Consider the following 18,055-nt stretch of genomic DNA (forward strand, 5'->3'; position numbering starts at 1 on the left):
CGTTTTCTTTATGGACGTGGTCTCAGTAGCATTGCAGATATGTTTTGAGCTCGAGAGGTGCAGCAAACCAAACCAAATCGTGTCACAATGAGGGGAGATCTTCATCTCACATTATAGCAACCCGTTGCGACAAAAATAGATTTGATTGATTTGTTTTATAACTTTATTTTTTAATTAGGCAGTATGTCAAAATCATCTCCAACAGAAACAATGGGTATATGTTCTAAAGTCGCTTCGAGCTGCGAGTCCGATAGATTCCTTCGTCTCGCACAGATATTCCAATCCATGCGTTGAACGGCATGCAGACTTTCCGCCTCGTTATGATGCCGTAGTACCATAGATTCCTGAACAAAAAGGAAACGAAGTTTTTAGAAATCTCTTGAAGTTACTTCAAAGGGACATTCATACCTTAATTTTCTCCCATTTATCGTCAACATCTTGCAGCCAGCTGAGTAACAAACGCCCATTGAAACGGCAACGTGCACTCTTTTCCTTTTCGTCCTGCTCGGGCGTGAACATATTGTAAACCTCGTCATCTTTCAGATAAGTACAAACGGAGTACGGTGCCAATTGGCCTGATATACTTCGGGCTGCCTTTGAATGGACACGAATTATCTCCTGTTCGACATTCAAGCAAAGCTTTTCCCGCTCAACCGTATGCTGCCGGTTTAAATGACGTCTGGCCGTCTCCTGATCTTCATAAATCTTGTGCATGCTCTGGGGCAATGATTTCGGTATATGAATCTCTATTTTTTCAGCGGTTTTGCTCAACAGATACGTTCGTTTCGTCAGCAGATATTCATTGTAGCCTTGGGGTGGCCTTGGTTTAATCGGGTACAAGTTCTTCCATTTCTTTTCAATCTGTCGCCGAATACTCAAGAACATTTGAAATCCATTTGTGAACGGGGAATCATGAGGATGAGATTCTTCAGCATTCGTAGCAGCATCCAGGTTTGTGCTCGAATTCTTTGAGGCATCATCGGTGCTAGTTTTCGGCCTTATTTTCCGCTTGCGCGGATGGACGTCAACATTTGAGGAGGGATTGACATCTTTTGACGACGATGTCGACGACGTGGATGGGCTCGGAACATTGGCTAGCGCTTCCTGATCAAACTGAGCACCCTGTGGTATGGGACTAGAAGTCATATTACCGTAGGATAGTTTTACATCCACATTATCATTGGCATGATTCGAGGACGCCGGCGATGGGGAGCTGCTCTGCATTTGCGGGGACGAGTTATTCGAGCTGCGTTCAGCACTGGCCACACCAGACCGATGAGAGCTTCGCAGAACTCTCAAATTCTTCTCATCATTGAATAGCTTGATGTTTTTGTCATCGAGGACGGTGGAGCAAATGATATTACTACCTTTTTGTGGGCTTTCGTGTGGGCTCATGCATTGGGTGGTTGCTATGACGGCATCAATCGAGTCACTGTTTGAGCTAACAACATACGGCAGGGCAGCATTTCGCGAGGCAGTCACCTTGCCAGTTCTCAGGACATTTCCCTCAGTATCAATCGAGCAATTTTGTTGCGGAATAACAATTTTCAATGGCGGCACTTTGGGTCCTCCATTGTATATGCTATCATTACTTTTATAATCATCGCTGCATTCCGTTTCGTTTTCAATATCGACATTCTTATTAATCTCCACCTGCTCCTTATCAGCACTTGATGCGTTGGCTTTACTCCCGGAAGGTGAGGCCTTCGTCGCCGCTAGTTTTGAGCCCTTTTCCACTCTTGAAGATAGCTTAAGCGAGGCACTCTTCGCGTCCTTTGAGTGTTCCGAGTCCTTGCGCTTCTTCTTTTTCAGATCTTCGCCAGATTCCTCGAAATCCTCTTCTATATCTGAGAAGCTGCGTTTCGTACCTGGCGTACTTTGATTGGCCGCATCAGCGTTTTTACCATCCGAGCTGTTTTCATCCGCTGATGTTTTGTCTTTCGAGTCAATAACTTCTTGCTTATCCGCTGAATTAGTCTCCTCAATCTCAATGTCTCCTTTCTTGGATTCACTCTTTTTTATAGTTGTTCGGGTTGAGTCTGTAATCAAGCAATTGGGTAATATCAATTAGTATAAAATTTCAATAGATATTGAACACGGCTTATAGCCTGAGCTTCCAGTCGTGTTAATTTGAGAAAAAGTGAAAGGAGAGTCCTCCTTCTGGCTGCACTGTACATGTATGTATGTACATATGTATGTATGAAAAGCGTACAAGCTCCACGAGTATGAAATGAGCTGCGGGTTCATTGAAATGAAGGCACACCAGTTACGGAGATTAACGGATTTTAGTACATCATAAAATGGAATCCACGGTGTGCTACAATTAGCTTTAATTTATCTATATTATTAACACCATTTGGGAATTTTGCTAGCCCGTGCATCGTACTTTCTTTGTGCAATTGCTGGTGCGGCCCCCGGTCCCCGCGCATACACAAATGCGTTTATTACGCATCACCAATGTCTTCTTAGCTGAGTTCTAACTAGCATTATTAATAATCACTATCTATATATATATATGTATATATATATATGTAGGATATATTTATGCTGTTTACCTGTGGAGGATGTAGCAGTCATTTGCATTAAGAGAGCCATTTGCTGTCTTTCGGACATGGGCGTATTTGAGTTTGGTCTGGCTGGGGTAACTCCTGTTGTAAATCCTGTCCCCTTAGGTCTTGGGGGTGGCATACTACGTTGTTCAGTTTAATACGGTAACAATAAAATATAGAACAAAAAGAAAACATAAATTTTATACAAAAATTTATTATACGAGCTCAATTCAGTGTGACCGTTTCTTAAATATGCACTCATACCAAATTCACAAGTAATGAAATTAATTTACATATATGTATATACATATATTATGGATGATTTTATTGCATTATTACCAATTTGCACCAGGCACTGAGGAAACCCAATTTCTTCAAATGTTTGGACACACTCGTCAATTTTCTCTGAAGTGAGATAGTTTTTGGACATGTATTTCTCTGAGAATTCGTTGATGAATGCTCTGCAAAACTCATGCAGGATATTGCAGACGCTGTTGGCTGACACTCCGAAAAACACTCTTTTCAGAAGAAGATCCCAAAGTATAAAAAGATATGGCGATACGCTTCTCCAGAGGAATTGCAGCTCGCCAGTTTGTGTCCTTCTTCCGTAGCACTTCCAAGCGAGTAACCAACAGAGAAAAGCAGGATCTCTCCATTCTAAAACTTTCCTTAAAAAACGCCTCGTTGTTTTCGGGTACATCCTTCTCCCAAAATGTACCGAACCGCTTCTGAAAAACATAACATATATATTTGTACTTTAAACATTGGTTGCATTTATTAGAAGCACTCACAAATGACCACAACCTTCCGGGCTTCAGTGTTTTCAAAACAGATATCCATTCTATTATCTCCTCCTCGTCAAAGTTATCTTCATCATCATCGTCCATGTCCAACAACATGATTAGCTTGTGCAAGAATATGTTTTGCTGCTGAATCACATTCACGACCATTGAAATGTTATTTATATTCATTTTAATTAAAGTAAACAAATTTTCACCTCACGCAACAGCTGTTTCTCATGGATGGTGGATGGTGGATGGTGTCAATGTGAATCGGTGTTTCACATCTTTCAAAAATTCCCACCGTTCCCCCAGGATGGACTCAGTGTGCAGAGAGTATTATCTACAAGTAAATTCGTTTTTTTCCTTGGTATATTTACGGTATATTTTGACACAGACGGTATGTTTTGGTATATTTTTGAGGATCAGATTTGCGGGGTCACACTGCGTTTCACTTTTCCGACAACACTGACACACTTTTTTATAATTTGATTAGTATTTTACGTATATGCTTAGTATTTTCCAGTATTTTAGAAACGTACACATTTCCCTCGTCAGTGTCTCCGTCGAAAAGTACACATAGTATATGTAGTTAGTATGTAGCAACACGAAGCAAACATTGCAATATGAGAACAAAAGCCCAAAATATATTTTAAAATAATGATGACAAATATAATCTAATTAAGGCAGCTATATGAATGGCAATTATATGGATATAATAATTTATTCATTTTATTAATTTTTATGAATATAAAAAAAATTGTTTGCAAAACATGTTGTCTTCACGGTGGTCGGCACGGGAGGCTTTGCCATCTGCTGCTGCTGATAGTCTGACACATGTCCTTGCCAATAAAATATTGGGGAGCCCAGGATATGCCTGGGAAAGAGCGACACCAGCCAAAGAAGTGCATTTTATTAACTTTAAACAAAACGAAGCAGCTGTCTGAGCAGTGTAACCGTTCGGAATGCAGTGCATACCTCTGGTCACACCACTGGCAGCTAGTGGAATATATGACATATTTTTTGCTAGCAAACAGTTTTTGGTTCTGACTACTAGGCTTTAAGGGAAACGCTTCACCTCCCTTGCAATCGACTGCAACTCGTTTTGAAGTAAATCCTAGGTAACTAAATCTTGCTGCCAGTCGGAAACCATAGGAAAGCTGTTGCTATTCTTCTGTTCCCCGCATACTGCCTCGCCTCCCCCCACAAGTGTTTGTGTATGTTGATAAGTTCGTGTGTGGAATAAACAACAAAAGCAACTGAGCACTTCTTCATATGTGAATCATTTGTAGGGATTTGTCTGTCTGTTTGTTTGTTTGTTTGTGTAATGCAGAGCGAGGCAACGTGAACCGTCTGCGGGTTTATTTGTCGCCCCATTTTCAACTATCTACTACTCTACATAGCCGCACAGTCGCGTCATCGAGCCAGCCCAGCGAACACAAAACAACAACAACAGCAACAGCAGCGAGAATCAGCAGAGCAGTCATGTCCCAGGCCTTGAACAATCCAACGGGTGGTGGTGCCCCGCACCGCGATTACGGCGCAACGGCCGAGAGTATCACGCCCGAAGTGAGCTTCGCTGCGCCCGGTGGCTCCTCCGGCTTCAGTCCCACAGAATTCATGTCCCTCAGCGAGGACATCGGGCACAACATTACGGCTGTCCTCTTCAGCACCAAGCAGCTGGAGAAGCAACTGAAGCTGATTGGCACGCCCAAAGATCTGCCGACGCTGCGGGACAAAGTGCACAGCATCAATACAAAGACCAATGCCAGGATACAGACCATTACCGGGGACCTGCAGCGTCTGCAGGCCGTCGTCAGGCACGGCGATCGCATGCAGAAGCTCCAGCTGGAGAAGCTGACGCGCGAGTTCCACAATGTGGTCGAGAAATACTCCAACTTGCAGAGGAGCATCTCATCCGCTATGCGACAAAGCTATCAGCGGGCCCTGGGCTCCGAGCACGAGTCGGAGGCATCTGCCCGGGCCGAGCTGCTGCAGGAGCAGCGCCAGGAACAGGCTGGCCTGCAGCAGGAGCACGACATGCTGGTTGAGCGCCAACGTCAGGTGGACCAAATCGAGTCTGATATCATAGATGTGAACCAGATATTCACCAAGCTGAGTGGACTGGTGCACGAGCAGGGCCAGCAAATGGGTGAGTAGCAAGAGAGTGAAAAGTCTTGATTCAAACTGATGTAATCCTCCTGCCCCTTTGTGTTTCCTTTTTTTTTTTTTTTGCTAGATTTCATTGAGAACAGTATTGAGCAGACCGCCACCAATGTGGAGGACGGACATTCGGAGTTGGCCAAGGCGGCTAGAAGTCGTCAGAGCTATCGCCGCAAGATTCTGATCCTTTTAGTGATTGCTGTGATAATAGGTTTAATTGTAACTGGCATTATAGTGGCCAAATTGAACAGTTAATTGTTTTATTTATATCGTACACACATATACACACACACGCATAAATGCATGTATGAGAATAATTAATGATTTTTGTAAAACAATTTATATAAAAACTCTGTTTAATCACCAAGTGAGCAAAGACAACAAAAAAAAACAAAGCAAGAAAATAAAAAAGAAGAAAAGAACTATAAATACATATACATATACACACACACACACACACGCAAAGATAATGAAAATCCCATTTAACTGGCATATGTAAAACAATTATTCAGCGCTTTTAAATGTTACTCATTTCTTGTTAAACAAAAAAAAAAAAAACAAAAACGATTATCGCGAACAACTTAAGTTTGGCATTGAATGTAACCCCCTTGTATTTAGTTTATTAGTTTAAACTTTAAAGCAAGCAGTATGCAAACAAAATATATGTTAAATAATTAAAGTTATAATTAAGCGAGCCTGCAATCGAAAATAAACAAACAACTATGGCCCAAAATACAGATTTCATAAATGTTTATTCAATAGAATACTGATTTCGAGTACATACTTTGAGTTAATATTAATATGCCAATTCTTATTGCAATATTTGAGTGTTTTTTTTTTAAGTGCGCGCTCTTTGCTTTCGAACAGCTGTTCCGATAGTAAGCCAAGTTGGCAGCTCCCAACAACAGTCGATATGCCCGTATCGATAGCTGAAATCAGCGTACGGCCACACTAACAACCAACCAAAACAACGTGCTGCGAAATATTTTCGTTTTATTCATAAATCTATAACAAATAAACCAATTAACGATGCCACAGGGGAAATTCAAGAAAGCCAAGATGCCGGCTGCCATGCAAAAGAAGAAGCAAAAGCAAGCAGCCTTCACACGCCGATCCAGTGAGTAGCAACAAGTTGCCTGCTTGCCCCGTGCCTCAATATTTTTGCTTTTACAGATGCACCCATCCAGGCTAAAAAAGGCAAGTTCAATGAAACGCAGAAAATTAAGGCAGTCATCTCAAAGTCCGTTAACAAGAGCGTGGAGAGTGAACTGCGTTCCCGGGCCCACGAAGGCTACATTCAACTGAGCAAAGCCCAGGAGGCTGTGGCCAAGCATCACGCCTCGCAGGCGGCAGCGGCGGCAGCAACCAGCACAAGCACAAGCAAACCTGTAGCATAATTTAGTTTAAAGTTAGGAAATCGTTGTATATAACACTCAATTAAAGCCTTGTATATGTACATGACTGTACTGGAAGCTTTTGAGTGTGTCGCTGTGGCTGTCAAAGGCCAAATGGCGGTCGAGTTGATGTCTCAAGGCCTTGGGCTAAAAAAACGATTGAGAACTTTGACGTTTTCCTAATTTATGCTCAGACCTTGCACTGTCCCCATTGAAATAAGTTTTGCATTCAGCTTCCCAGTTATCGCAATAAGTTTGTTTAATTATAAAAATAGTTTGCGAACAAACTTTGTTCCGCTGACATTTATTGGACGATCTGTCCCTGCCGCGTGTTCCTCCACCGACAGCTATTCATGACACAACTTTTTTTATTTTTTTTTTTTTGGCATTGGCAGCAGCTTTGAGGAAACGAAACGAGACGAAACGCGAAGGAAAAAAGTGCAACTAAAAATTTCTATTTAATTTTCGCGTTTCGTTTCGTTTGCTATGCAAATTCTGTGCGCTTTTGATGTGCTTTTAATTAGCCAGCATCCCGCACTCACAGACCCACACACCCACACACCCACACTCAAAACGCAGGAAAATCCATTGCCAATTGCTTGTTGTTTTTCCTTTCTATTCACTTTGATTCCGCGCTTTTCAATCGTATGCAAATGAGCCACCACACCCCCCTCTCATTCCATCGTTCCGGCATATTCCCTGGCCTTACCTCTCCCTGGCTCATCTCTCGGTGCAAACAGGTGACAGAAGCAGCGCTGATGCTCTTTTTGTTGTTTTTTTTTAACGTTTTGCGTTTTTAGTTTGGCTGCACCAAATTCAAGTGTCCTTCTCTGCTTGTTCAGCAATGCATGCAAATGCATTTTTGCACTCAGTGTGCAGTGCGGGTCCCCCCGGGGTGGTGAGGGGGGGTGAGGGGAGTAGCCCTTTTGATATGCAATTTTAGTACGAGTGTTGAAAAGGAGCATTTGATAGCAGGCATTTGGCATTTTTTACTGCACCTAACTGGCACTCTTCCTGAATTATGAGGGGGAGTATTAGTTGTGCCAGAAGGCATGTCTTTATATAATGAAATACAAGTAGGTTCAGATTAGCATATATTGATGGGACATCAATATCCATTAGCGAAGAGCACGACTTTAATGGGTAGGGTATCAAACCAGTCTCCACTTTGCATAGAGTTACGAGAAGCTAACCGCTTGCCTATGCTTTTAACGTAACGTCTCACTTGATCAACTGTCATAACGCAAAGCGCTTTCAAAATGGCACACAAATTGCTGGCAATATTCCGAAACACTTGGAAATTTGTGCAATCGAAAAAGCTTTTAAAAGCGCACTTCAACCTTAAACCATGCCTGGAATCTGCATTTCCCCACTACAAAGGGATTGTTTTTATTTTTTGGTTTTGTGCATTTTGGCATTTCGTTGTGTTGCTTAATGGAGCATTGAATTTTGACCGCATTTGGCTGGAATTGATTGATTTGCCATTGCAGCGGTCTATCCATCCATCCATCTCCATCCCAGATCCACTCCCCTCAGATCTGTGTCGGCCTACCCACAGGGCTTAACTCAGTCCATTTAATTAAAATATTTTCAACAAAGGAAACGGACACCTTTCACGCACTTTCGCACTCACAAAGGATAAAGCAATGTCCAATGTGGGAATCACACGAACCGACCCAACAAATCCCTTTACATTTTTCCATCATTTAAATAGTGTACACACACACACACACACAGAGCCAGATGTCTGTGTGTTTGCTGGATGCCTTCAGCTGGCAGGGGAAACTATTTGAATATCGACGTGTGTCCCACTGTCGGACATTCCCAATATAGTAGCTCTCTGTCCACCGGGCTACCTGCAGTCGCCCCATCACCATCCTGGCCTGGGCCAGGCCATCCTGGCTGGTCGGCACGGTCAGCCGCCGTCTCATTGTGTGCGAGGCGCGCATGTAAATTTGTCCAACTGCAAAGGCAAACACTTGAAAAGCGAACGAACGAAGCGACGACGACGACGACGACTACAAACGGGACAGAGGCCGACTGTTTGCGGCCACCTGCGGCATTGCACTCCATTCGAAATTCGAATCCATTTTCATTATTGTTTTGCTGTATTTTTTTGCATACAATCGAATGCTTTGGTTCCTGGTTCATGGTTCAGGTGGAGGCCAGCCTCGAGGTTCCTGTGTGCCCATGTCCATGTCCTGTCTCGGTGTGAATTTTGATTTATATGATGAATGACAATGAGCTAGGACTTAGACAGCAACGGAATGGCATGCATTACACTTTTGTCAGGGGGAGGGGATTATTTTTCAATGGAAAATATTCAAAGGATAAATAGCGAGAACTGTGCCGATTCGACCTGGGGAAATGTTTTTATTCACTCTTCCTATATTTCCCACTTTAGAATCGCGCTCTTAAAATCCCCACATACCTGTACCTGTACCTGTCCCTTCATTACCAATGCTATGCCTTAAATTATACATTTCTACCTTGGCTACCTTGCGAGAATGCGTAGAAAAAGGGCAGGCAGCGAAAGATTCACCTGTCCACACGGATTTCTAACTTTTAATACATAAATTAATGCTTAAAACCAAAAAAAAAAAAGGAAAGCAGGGGAAAAGAAACAACAAAAAACACAAAGCCATCCTCAACATTAAAAAGATAAAGACCTGCCCGGGCATTGAGAGATTCCACCTGCAGTCGCAGTCGCTGTCGCAGTCACCAGTCACCAGTCCCCCCCCCAGTCGCTCGCTCGAGATCAACAACATATAATAATCCCATCAACATTTTTGGATACGCTTTGCAAATGAATTGTGGAGCGGTGCGCGTAGTCCGCAGTCCCAAACTGAAGTCGAAGTCGAACCCGAACCGGACTCAGCGCGGCTCAAAGCGTGGATAATAATAATGTGGAACCGAAAATGAGCTCTCGTATCGCTGACGACTGGCGACTGGTCAGAGCGAAGGAAGGAAGGTTCTGCCTGCATTTGCACCTGCAACAGTCGCTGCAGAAACTTTGATGAGCCTTGCGTGGCCTATAATTAAATTGGACTTGTAGATACAATTTGATATATCCTCCGCGTTGTGCTCCATAAAACATACGCATTACGTATATGAGTGTCTCAAGATTACACAATGGCATTCGGCATTAAATGACTTACATTTACATTTCCAGAGGTGTGAGCGCGCAGGGAGGAAACTCCATGTGAGAACTATTGTGAGAACTTCTGTGTAAAGATAAAAGAAGTTTCTGCGTAATATACCATAACGAATTATGGCTGAGCCGCGACTATCTGAAATGTCTTTTGGCGGAAAAGGTACCATGGCAGGCAGACCCTGCACCAATGAAAATTTAAATAGTAAAAAGAGTATGGTATTAATTATATTGTTTTTGGTAACAGCCTATCTCGAACCCCGACCCCTCACCTAACTTTCAAAGCGATTTCCCTATTATTTTATTACGTATCTATTCGCTATCCGGACAAACTAAAATATTAAAGCACTGGGAAAAGTATTGCACTTCCGCCTGCCTGCCTGCAAGATACAAAAAAGTGAATACAAAAAATATACTCTGGTTCCACAAAGGAAAAACAAAGAGAGAGCGAAAAAATCTGCTGTCAAAAGAGAGGCACACACTGCGAGCGGATGTAAATGTGTCCAGCTGCATGCCAAAAACTGCAATTGTCATCAATACAAGCAGCGGGGGGGGGACCAAGGACGAAGGACGATGAGACTACAAAGCCAATTCATAAAACAAAAGCAGACCGAGCGAAAAGTGAATTTCCATAACGGATGTAAATAAACCACATGAGATCGATTACCTCCCCAGCGTGCGAGTGCGGGAGCGGGGTGGTGGTGCGGGTGAGTCCTGCTGTCAGGATAACAGATGCAGGAATACACACGAGCATCGATGGAGGCGGGCAATGGTACAGGTACACTGCACCAGCACACTGCACACTGCACACAATAATAAAGCATCCATAATATCAGTTAACTCAGTCAGCACAAGACAGAGAGAGAGAGTGGGCGAGAGAGGAAGGGAAAGAGGAGAAGGCAGCGAAAAAAAGAAGCATAAAGCTCGAAAAAAAGCAGAACTGAAACATCTGTCCCCCCCCTTTTGAAGGAGTAAGCCGAAATCCGCCAGGTTTAAAATTTATTTAAGCCCGGCCGAAGAAGTGAGAGACAGATACAGATAGTTGGCAGAGCTGGCCCCAGGCACCAGGCCTGAATGTCCGAAACAAAAGCTCATTAAGGCATAGCACCTGGACCTGGACCAAGACAAGGACCACGAACAAAGTGTAATGCGCCTGCGCCCTCAAGGGAGTCAGAGTCTGGGGAGAGTGGGGAGAGTGTGGGGATCGGTCCCATAAATGTGTCGATATTATTACGGTAAACAGTCTGATGCATTTTAAATTCAATTTTAAACTCATCTTGCACTCTCTAATTGGGCTCTTTTGCGAAAGCGCATACGACTGCCCCCCAGCCCCATCCCCAGCCCCAGCCCCAGCCAATCCGCCCATAATGAGGCCCTCGATGGACTGTGTCATCAACTAAAGTGATTCTCGGCCGAATGGAGGGATGGGCTTATTGAAAATCCATCAAAATGTTAAATCTTCGGGGGCTAAGTGCTCGCGCGAACAGTTGCCTTATTACAGGGTATACCTGACTGACCCCAAAAAAAAAAGGGATAATGGAAAACAAATAAGCTGCGGTTCGGGGCTCATGGATTTAAGGCTAAACGATGGAAATTCATTAAGAAAATGAAAGTTATAAAACAAAGTAGGGCCGCCAGCTGCCAGCGTGTGTAAAAGCTTACGTGGGAAAAACATTTATAAACTGCCGCAATAAAAACAGAAATAAGAAATAAGAAGTTCCCTGGAACCACTTTCAGCTGCTGCCAACAGAATAATTCCAAAGTCATCTCTTGGTCATTGTAAAAGAATTAAAGAGACCCAAAGAAACCGCCGCCAACTCAAAAGGTGTAAAGAAAAGGTGCTCCGGAGTCCGGACCCAAGGACAAAGGGATATCTATCTGAAAGGGGACCAACGCCTACAGATGCACAATGCCGCAATAGAAACAGAGTTTTGCAGAAATTGTTCTCTCGATGGGGAGGAGGACAGCGCATTAATCATCAAAGAACCAATTGCAGAGCCAATCAGTAAACCAAACAAGAAGAATGAACATTTTGTAGATCGATGCCATAAATGTCGCTGCAGTTTTAATATAGTAAGCTGATTTTTACGAGTCTTCACACTTGCCCAGGCCGCAGCTGAAAACCAGAAACCAAAACCCAAAGTGCGAGCCACAGGAGGCCACGGGAGATGCGGTCAACAATGGCCCGGACAGGACAAAAGGGACGAAAAGTCATTTGAGATTCGTTAAAGAAAAATTACAAGAAGTTTTTGCGGAGCAATTACCAGGTGTAAGAACAGCTCTCGAGGGCGTGGACTAATTGTTCGACTCCTGGCCTGTACTCATGGCCCGGAGTCTGGCCTGGAGTCTGGCCTCCTGGCCCGCTGTCTACTGGCCCGTGTAGTTGCAAAATGCTCTTGACAAATGCAATTGCCAGGAGCAGGAACAAGAGCAGCAGCAGTCTCCATCTCCATCTCCGTCTCTGGATTCGGCAATCAAATGTGCGCTGTAATTGTGCCCTCCTTTTGTTGGGCCAATTGTTCTGTAGGCCACTCCTCATCCTTTGTCGGCATCGATTTGGGAAACTTTTATTGAAAAGCATTTGCTGCTGGTACGGTTACGGCTATGGGTACGGATCCTGGTCCTGGTCCTGGTCCTGGTCCTGGTCCATTGTCGGCTGCTCTACTGAAGCGTTATTAATGTGGACTGTCCAGAAAGCGATTGCGGCCACAAGCGGCGTTTGATTTGTGAGTTTCTCCCTTCCTTGGTAAATTCCAATACTCGGAAGAACTCGCTGCGAGTACTCCCATTTGAGGTGGGACTGTGTACCCGGAGATCAATCTTCACTTAGCATTTTTGGCTGTGCCGCTTTGTACACTAAATTTACCTTTTGCCTTTGACAAAATCGGAATAATCTGCACTTAAAGCCGTATCGTAAATCGCATTCAAAATCAATAGTAAGGAAGAGACTTATTTCCTATCTATCATTTTGATCGAAGGCAGCAGCCGGCAGCAGGCAGCAGGCCGCATATCCTCTCAGCCAAGCGTTTTTTTTTGGTTTTTTTTTTGTTGGCTGGTTCCTGTTTGAGCCGCAACTTCCTTGGCATTGTGGTTGGGACGTCCTCGTCTCTCGCTCTCTTTTTTTTTTGTACATTTTGGCAAACTTCTCGGGTGTCAATTGAGTGCAGAGGAAGTAGGTGTATATGTTGTGGTTGATTCAGAGGATACCTGCTCGAGGCTAAGGGGATGCTGCTCCTGGCTCCTGCCTCCTGAAAGCTGATATGTTCGCTTTGGCATTTGTCTAAAATGTGGTTTTCCCCGGCATTTAATTTCTATTTCAACATTGCATTTGTAATTCGAGCTCTTCCCACAGGTGTGGGGGCAGAGAGCGGGAAACTGGAGCAGGTACTGGCTACCGTTCGTTCTGTTCTCCCTGCCAATCTCTCTGATGTGTATTTAACGCTCGAGTCCATCGGTTATATATTCATGTTACCTTGGAGAATATTTCCCCAGCTCTTTGCGTTTGTTTCTGTGTTTGCCTTTCCCTCAAATTGTGCGTGCTAAAAACAGTTGACATATCCATGGGCGAGGCTCTCTCCGTCTGGGGGCTTTTACCTTTACATTTTACCTGCGATCCTGCAACTCACTTGGCGCTCCTTAAAATGTCAAATGTTCTTGGGGACCATCCCACACACACACACACACACACATCCCACATATGACGTTGGTATTGCTAGGCTGCTAATGGAAATTGCGGCTGCGGTTAAGGGCGACGTTTGCCGGCGACTTCCTGTCGTGCTCGACTGAAGAAATTTATGCTAAAAGGTTGTAAGTTTGACGTAGGTGAGACCTCTCTCTTTCTCTCTGAGATATGTATGCCTCGTCTTGGGTTATCTATTAGAGAGCCTCAAGTATTTCTGTAGCTGCCTACAACTAAACAAAGCGAGCTGTGTATGTGAATGCCCGAGCAATTTGCCTAGACAAAATGCCCCATAGAAATCCAGGAGCAGGACTCGGACCAGGCCTAGCCCATCTTTCTGTCCGTACTTTAGCTCCATGTCTGATTCTGCCTGGGTGCGTGGGGTGCCTGGAAAAGCATTTTGTGTAAATGCGGCGCAAACAAGCTCGAGACTAATTACGACAGGGAGATAACAGCGAGCAAGCAAAGCAGGCCACACACCAGGATCCAGGATAATAATCTAAGCAAATTTATCAACACACACATGAGAGAAAATATGGTAAAAAATATCCCCAGCAAAGGATACGCAACAAACAAGCGAGTGAAAAATTATGCGCTGCGGACTACAATAGACACATGGAAAAAAAAAAGGGAATCCCACCCGAAATAGAAGTGGGAGTGGAGGCGAGGGTCCTGTCTGCTGTCTGCTGTCTGCCGAGTGTGAACTTGAGGCAAGCAAAAAAGCAGGACACGTGCCGGAGGCCAAATATAACAGACAAATGCAGAGCCACCGTGATAGGACTTGGGACCCTACAACAGACAGAAAGGACAAAGAGTTATTTCCCTCTCGCTCTCTCTCTCTGTTTCGGTTTACTTTCCCAGGAACTAGCAAATCTGATTTCCTTTTTTGGACAAAGATCATTAGAGGAACACCGCCTACGAAACAGAAATCCTTGTGCCAAATATTTGCCACCGCATAACAACTAAATCTTCGTCGGAAAAGATGTTGCAACATGGCCTAATCCCAGATCGTAAGGTCTTAAGCCTGTTTGGGATTAAATTGGCTTAAATAGGAGCATTAGCCGGAGCAGCAGCAGCAGCAGCAGGAGCACCAGCAGAAGCAGCAGAATAAAGGTGAAATGTATACATTTCATCAAGGATTGATCCTGGTTTTTGTGTTGGCCGCATAATTTTGCGCATTCTGTGCGGCAAATGGGAGAACCCTCAAAACCCGCTCAGCCGCAGAGGAACTTCGTTCCTTCGGCTGGCGTCTGAGACCATCAATCATCGTCAGGCTCCGGGGCACATTAGCATTTATGAACTTTTGGACGAGTAGATTTTTTTCAGCGCAAACGAAGGGTAGGGGTTGGGGCCTGGGGCTGTGATGGGTTGACTTTAATAAGATTTTCCATAATTTCATGCGCTTGTGCATATTTGGCAGTCAATTAATGTCAAAGTAGTTTCAGCTCTTGGCCTGCAATCGATCAAAACATAAATGCAGCTCCCTTCGGGGTTGAACTTGGACCTGATGCAATGAAATTGTTTGACATTATTCATATGACCGACAATGAATATGAATGATGACGCTGACAGGGGATGTCTGTACTACAAAAAAAAAAAAATACAGGGAAAGATGGAGGTGTTAATGTTGCCTGATAAAGAACTTGTGGGAAGGCAGCTAATGATTCTGTTTCTTCATTAGACTTGCCATCAATTTGAAATGGCTATTGGGATACACTGTCTGTTAGGCCAGTTGAAACTAATCAGAAAATTCATGGGAGAACTTCTGATGGCAGCAAGTTCTTAATTAAGATTTCGGTTCGATAAGAAATGGAAAATTGTAATTTTCTCTCAGCTAAAGAAACGCTAAAGAAGAAAGCTGAGGCAATCCTGGCACTAAAAATGCCTTCAAACTGCATTCAGAACTGCATTTAATGCGTTTACAAAATCCCCAACATAATAATCCATGAGTTTTTGCCAAGTCCCAGGTCCCAAGGCCTGTCATATTCGCTTAAACCTCATAAAATTCATTTGATTAAGTTAATTAAAATAAACCGAAAATCCCCAATGCTGTCAAATGCTGAAACATTTTTGATTTTTTTGTTTTTTTGTTCATCCGATGGTGTGGTGGGTATTATTAAATGCGGCATTTTAACTGCCAGTTTGCATTATGAATTTAATCCAATTGCTGAAAGCCGAGAGACAACTGAACTGCAACAAAAACAAAACCAACACAGGCAACACAACAATCGAATAATACGGCAATTAGTTAATTTATAAATATGATATAAACTGCGCATTTATGAATTCAATTAATGTGCACAGAGCCGTGTCCGAACTGGATTAAACTCTAATTTAATAACTGCTCTAAGAGCGAATGGAAAAAAACGCAGCACAGCACAGCACACACACAAAGTATTCATTAAATGGAAACCGCAAAATGGTTGACAAATCCCATTCATTGATTTACACCACAAAAACCGAAACCGAAACCAAACCCGAACCCGAACTCGACGACTGTCAACGGCTGTGGATGGGAGTCGGGGCCGGGGGCCGGGCCACAGTTGCTGACACATGGCAGAGGATCGGCTGGCTGTCCACGCAGGATCCCTGGCCACAGATGCGTTTACAACTCTCAGTGCCCTCCCCTCCATACTTGTGCATACATGTGTCATGGATAGATGGACTACTTAAGGGAGCTGTCAATTGCCCGGGCTAATGTTTAGCCTTGGATATAATTTATGCACACGGGGGAGCCTCAAGTGGATGCGCTTCTTGAGATGAGGCCTGGGCCACGCCTGCGCACATCTGTGTAACCTAAGACCGAACTCCGCCCCCAGCTGCCACTGATCCCACCTCCAGTTTCAGCTGCAGCTCCACCTCCAACTGCTTTGTGGTCGAGAGTCCATGCCAAATGCCGAGATAATCACATTGTTGACTGCAACTGCAACTAATTACAAATCAATTTGTACCAGCCCCCAAAGGCAAAGGGATCGGGATGCCAAGGAGAGAGAAACCAGAGCCAATTCCCCCCAGACTGCGACTGGATCCAACCGCAACAGGAAGCGAGAGCGAAGAACCTCCTTAGCACCTGCCAGCACCCTATTAAAATGTTATGGAGCCAATGTCAATGCCAAGTTTAAAACACACAGAAAAACACACACAGAAATGAGCTGACAACTCTCCCTGGCCGTAAATCAGTGGCGACAACTGTGACATCCTCCCATGTTGAAGTGACGAAAAGAGCAGAGGAAAAACCCCATCAAAATTGTAGGAATCTGGATGAGATGGATCACATTTGATGGGTGTGCGTGAGGTTTATGATCCCCCAAGCAATTGAGATATAGAGAAGATGAGACGCAGCATAGATATGAACTAGCTGGAATGGCATGGGGTGGAGTGGTAATGGAGATACGAGAGGATCTTTATGAAGGAAGAGATGGATCACTTTTGATGGAAATGTGTTTTGAGTTGTTAAGGATCTTTGATGGGAATATAAAAGCAGATATGGTAAGATGGATTACAGGATTAAATGTGCTCGTATAAGTAAAGAAATGTTAAAAAAAAAACTAAGAGTTGCATTAAAAATGCAGTGTTCAGAGCAGCAACTTGAAGAGAACAACAGCGCTGTTGACACAGCTAGTTAACAGACTGTTACAGATCACGGTTACAGCGCACTGTAACCGCTCTCTGAGAGCGGGCGCCTTAGCTTTTAAGCTACATGTACAGAACAGCTGCCGCACCGTGACGTTTTCATTCTTCGTTTACTTTTCGTTGGAATTCTACACATTCATTTCTTTTCATCCTCCTACTAACATGCACAAATATGTTAGGGGTACTACGAAATTAATTCTTCCACTCTACCAAGATCTCTTCCCCCTCCTCTTTGCCTAAGCTTATTAGTGCTCAAGTTTCTGTGTGCTGCTCTTTGGACCTTTCTCAAACTCTGGCGTACATAAGCACTTCAGCTTCGATGCCTTGCCATTGTTTGGGGAGAGGCTCGAGGCAAGAGTGGAACCGAAAGGAAGAATCATTTGTCTTCTAATTATGATTTCAATGGATTGCCAAAATCAAAGAAGGCGTAATTCGCTCTCACCATCTCACCAACGGACGGATGAGGCTCCCGAAAGGCGGCAAATCGAATCAAAGAAATAACAAACAAACAAATAAACAAAAAACAGAAAAACAAAAATGAAAGAGACTCCACTCACCACACGGCCATTGTTGATAGACAGGGCTCCTGAAGAGACGCAAAAGGAGACCGCTAAACATACTCAGACAATGGCTGCAGGGAGGGGAGTACAATTTGGCACAAAAGAAGCGGGAAAAGCGATCAAAGGGGCACAAGAAAGGAACGGAAC

At 43.9% G+C, this 18,055-nt stretch overlaps 3 protein-coding genes across 4 annotated transcripts; 2 read left to right on the forward strand and 1 right to left on the reverse strand.

Annotated features, from left to right (window-relative positions):
- Nucleotides 1-142: 142 nt before the first annotated feature.
- LOC111077648 (ankyrin repeat domain-containing protein 11) lies at nt 143-2,797 on the reverse strand. Its single transcript, XM_022371999.2, has 3 exons — nt 2,556-2,797; nt 409-2,039; nt 143-344 (listed from the first exon to the last, which is right to left on the reverse strand). Exons 1-3 carry the CDS (start codon nt 2,686-2,688, stop codon nt 171-173), a joined length of 1,938 nt encoding a protein of 645 aa, XP_022227691.2. The 5' UTR covers nt 2,689-2,797; the 3' UTR covers nt 143-170.
- Nucleotides 2,798-4,323: 1,526 nt separating this feature from the next.
- LOC111070567 (syntaxin-12) lies at nt 4,324-5,910 on the forward strand. 2 transcript variants are annotated; one of them, XM_041591828.1, is made up of 3 exons: nt 4,324-4,449; nt 4,621-5,480; nt 5,568-5,910. In XM_041591828.1, the coding sequence occupies exons 2-3, from the start codon at nt 4,814-4,816 to the stop codon at nt 5,744-5,746; spliced, it is 846 nt and encodes a 281-aa protein (XP_041447762.1). In that variant the 5' UTR covers nt 4,324-4,449; nt 4,621-4,813; the 3' UTR covers nt 5,747-5,910. The 2 variants fall into 2 exon arrangements, with proteins under 2 accessions (XP_041447762.1, XP_022216916.2); XM_022361224.2 differs by having other exon boundaries at nt 4,732-5,480.
- Nucleotides 5,911-6,473: 563 nt separating this feature from the next.
- LOC111070581 lies at nt 6,474-7,172 on the forward strand. The gene is made up of 2 exons (XM_022361242.2): nt 6,474-6,608; nt 6,665-7,172. Exons 1-2 carry the CDS (start codon nt 6,521-6,523, stop codon nt 6,886-6,888), a joined length of 312 nt encoding a protein of 103 aa, XP_022216934.1. The 5' UTR covers nt 6,474-6,520; the 3' UTR covers nt 6,889-7,172.
- The last annotated feature ends 10,883 nt before the right edge of the window (nt 7,173-18,055 follow it).

Source organism: Drosophila obscura, unplaced genomic scaffold, assembly GCF_018151105.1.
Source record: "Drosophila obscura isolate BZ-5 IFL unplaced genomic scaffold, ASM1815110v1 contig_1, whole genome shotgun sequence".
Lineage (NCBI taxonomy): Eukaryota > Metazoa > Arthropoda > Insecta > Diptera > Drosophilidae > Drosophila > Drosophila obscura.